Here is a 1,840-nt window from a genome sequence, read left to right as displayed (position 1 = left end):
AGGCAAAGACACGCGGGCTAATACGAGCCAGCATCGGAATCACGACGAAGGATCCAGAACTAGACCGGCGAACACCACGACGCCGGTGAGCTCCTCCTTGGTCAAGAACATGAAAGGGTGGTCGGCGACGAAGTCCACGTATTTGACCGGCCTGCTCATCACCGCGGGACAGGTAAAAGTCATACTGGTTACCGCGGTCGTCGCGGCCGCTTCGGTCCCTTCCTCGTTCACCTCCACCAGGGACTGGTGGTAGACGTTGGACACGACGAGGGACCCCTTGGAGTCCTCCAGCATCTCCGAGAAGTCGGCGGCGTCGTCGTCGAACGGCAGGCGCAGCCCGAGGCCCTGCAGCAGCCCCGTCGCCTCCGTCTTGTACGACACGGTGAACTTTGGCAGCCGGAAGTCGCGCACGGGGACCATGTCTCTCAGGTCCATGGAGCCCGCCTCGAGCAGCTCCGGGCTGGAGGCCAGCTTCCGCACCATGCTCGGCAGGCCGTGGAGCTCGTTCGGGAGGTAGACGTACATGGCGAAGTGCCGCCGCAGGTGCTCGACACCGCGGCGGCCGGGCGCGTAATGAAGTTTCAGGACCTTCCACTCGGGGCAGCAGGCGATGTGCTGGCTCTCGCCACTCGACATGAACGGCACGCGGACATGGCCGCCGTTGAGCAGGTAGAATCTGTGTTGCTGCGTGAGCCGGGCGTCGAACTTGCTCTCCCAGACGCCCTTGAAGTAGAGCGCGTTCGCGAGGATGACCCGCGTGCCGGCGCCGACGGAGCCCTGTGGCAGGAAGCCCTTGATCCGCCCTGCCGTCGCAGCCTGGACCCACCGGTTGATGTCCCGCCTCGCTTCCTCCGGCTGGAAAAACAAAGTTTATCAATGAACTCAGGCGAGCTCATAGGCATGGGAGAGAAGACAGAAGATAATTTACCTTTGTTGTGAAGGACGCTGCGTACGCTTGGGCGCGGAACTGGTCGGCGACAACGCCGGCGTAGTCGGCCTTGAGGCGTGCTGACGCGGCGTCGACCCAGACACTGTTGGCGAACCGCACCTTCGGCCCGCCGTGATCGCCGGCGCTGTGGGCGAGCACGCGTAGGGCGACATCCGACGCGAGCAGTGCGTGGGCGCGGCCGCCGGCGGGGCCGAGGAAGGCGACGATCTCGTCGAGCGTGGCGCCGCGGGCAGCCGTACCAAGGAGCATCACCGCGGCGTGGATGGAGACCGGGGACACGGCAATGTTTTTGCTGCTGGCGCTAGCGCCGGCCGCGAGGGCGATGTGGTGGAGCGCGCGTATTGAGAATGCAGCCTCGCCACGGGCGGCCTCCGCGACCTCCGGCTCCATGGCTGCCTGCCTGCCACGGGCGTGGGTCTCGCGGTTTCTTGGTGCTGGTGGTGCGGGTCGAGGCGTGGGGTTTTTGGGTTCTGGGTTTTGTAGGGAGAGGTGGCGCGTACGTTGGACGCACGGGGTGTCGCATCCATACCACGCTATGGATGCACTTCGATTTTGAGTATGTTTCGTCCTGCGTTTAGCCATATTCTGATGTATGTAGATATCACGTTACATAATGACGATGAACTACAACGTCCCGCTCCAACCTTATGGGCTTATGGCATGTTTCCGGCGGTCTTCTAAAGTGGGAGAGCACATAGCACCAGTCCAGTTATTCCAAGTAAACGTTTCTAGGTTTTCCCCTAGTTTATAGGGTTCCACCGCTCCTCTGGCGATCCTCGCCAGAGTCCATGTAAACTCTCGCCGATCGCCGGTTCCCTCCGGTCGCCGGTGAGATCTACCACTTCTCGCAGCGCACGCACGCTTGCATGGCGGATCCAACGCGTCAGATGA

General features: G+C 62.4%; 1 protein-coding gene across 1 annotated transcript; it reads right to left on the bottom strand.

The window, feature by feature from the left end:
- On the bottom strand, positions 1 to 1,381 carry LOC123066531 (serpin-Z1-like). The gene is made up of 2 exons (XM_044489591.1): positions 929 to 1,381; positions 1 to 855 (listed from the first exon to the last, which is right to left on the bottom strand). The coding sequence occupies exons 1-2, from the start codon at positions 1,337 to 1,339 to the stop codon at positions 40 to 42; spliced, it is 1,227 nt and encodes a 408-aa protein (XP_044345526.1). The 5' UTR covers positions 1,340 to 1,381; the 3' UTR covers positions 1 to 39.
- Positions 1,382 to 1,840: the final 459 nt, after the last annotated feature.

The sequence above is a fragment of the Triticum aestivum genome, chromosome 3B (genome assembly GCF_018294505.1).
Source record: "Triticum aestivum cultivar Chinese Spring chromosome 3B, IWGSC CS RefSeq v2.1, whole genome shotgun sequence".
NCBI classification, from domain to species: Eukaryota; Viridiplantae; Streptophyta; class Magnoliopsida; order Poales; family Poaceae; genus Triticum; species Triticum aestivum.
The sequence above is the reverse complement of the archived record's forward strand: the minus strand, read 5'-3'. Positions and strand labels throughout refer to the sequence as shown.

What these genes read in the sequence shown, in the direction of transcription:
- LOC123066531 (XM_044489591.1), bottom strand. Translation starts at nt 1,339, where the DNA reads ATGGAGCCGGAGGTCGCGGAGGCCGCCCGTGGCGAGGCTGCATTCTCA. An exon ending in CAGCGTCCTTCACAACAAAG is followed by an intron (nt 856 to 928) that starts GTAAATTATCTT and finishes TTGTTTTTCCAG; the next exon opens with CCGGAGGAAGCGAGGCGGGA.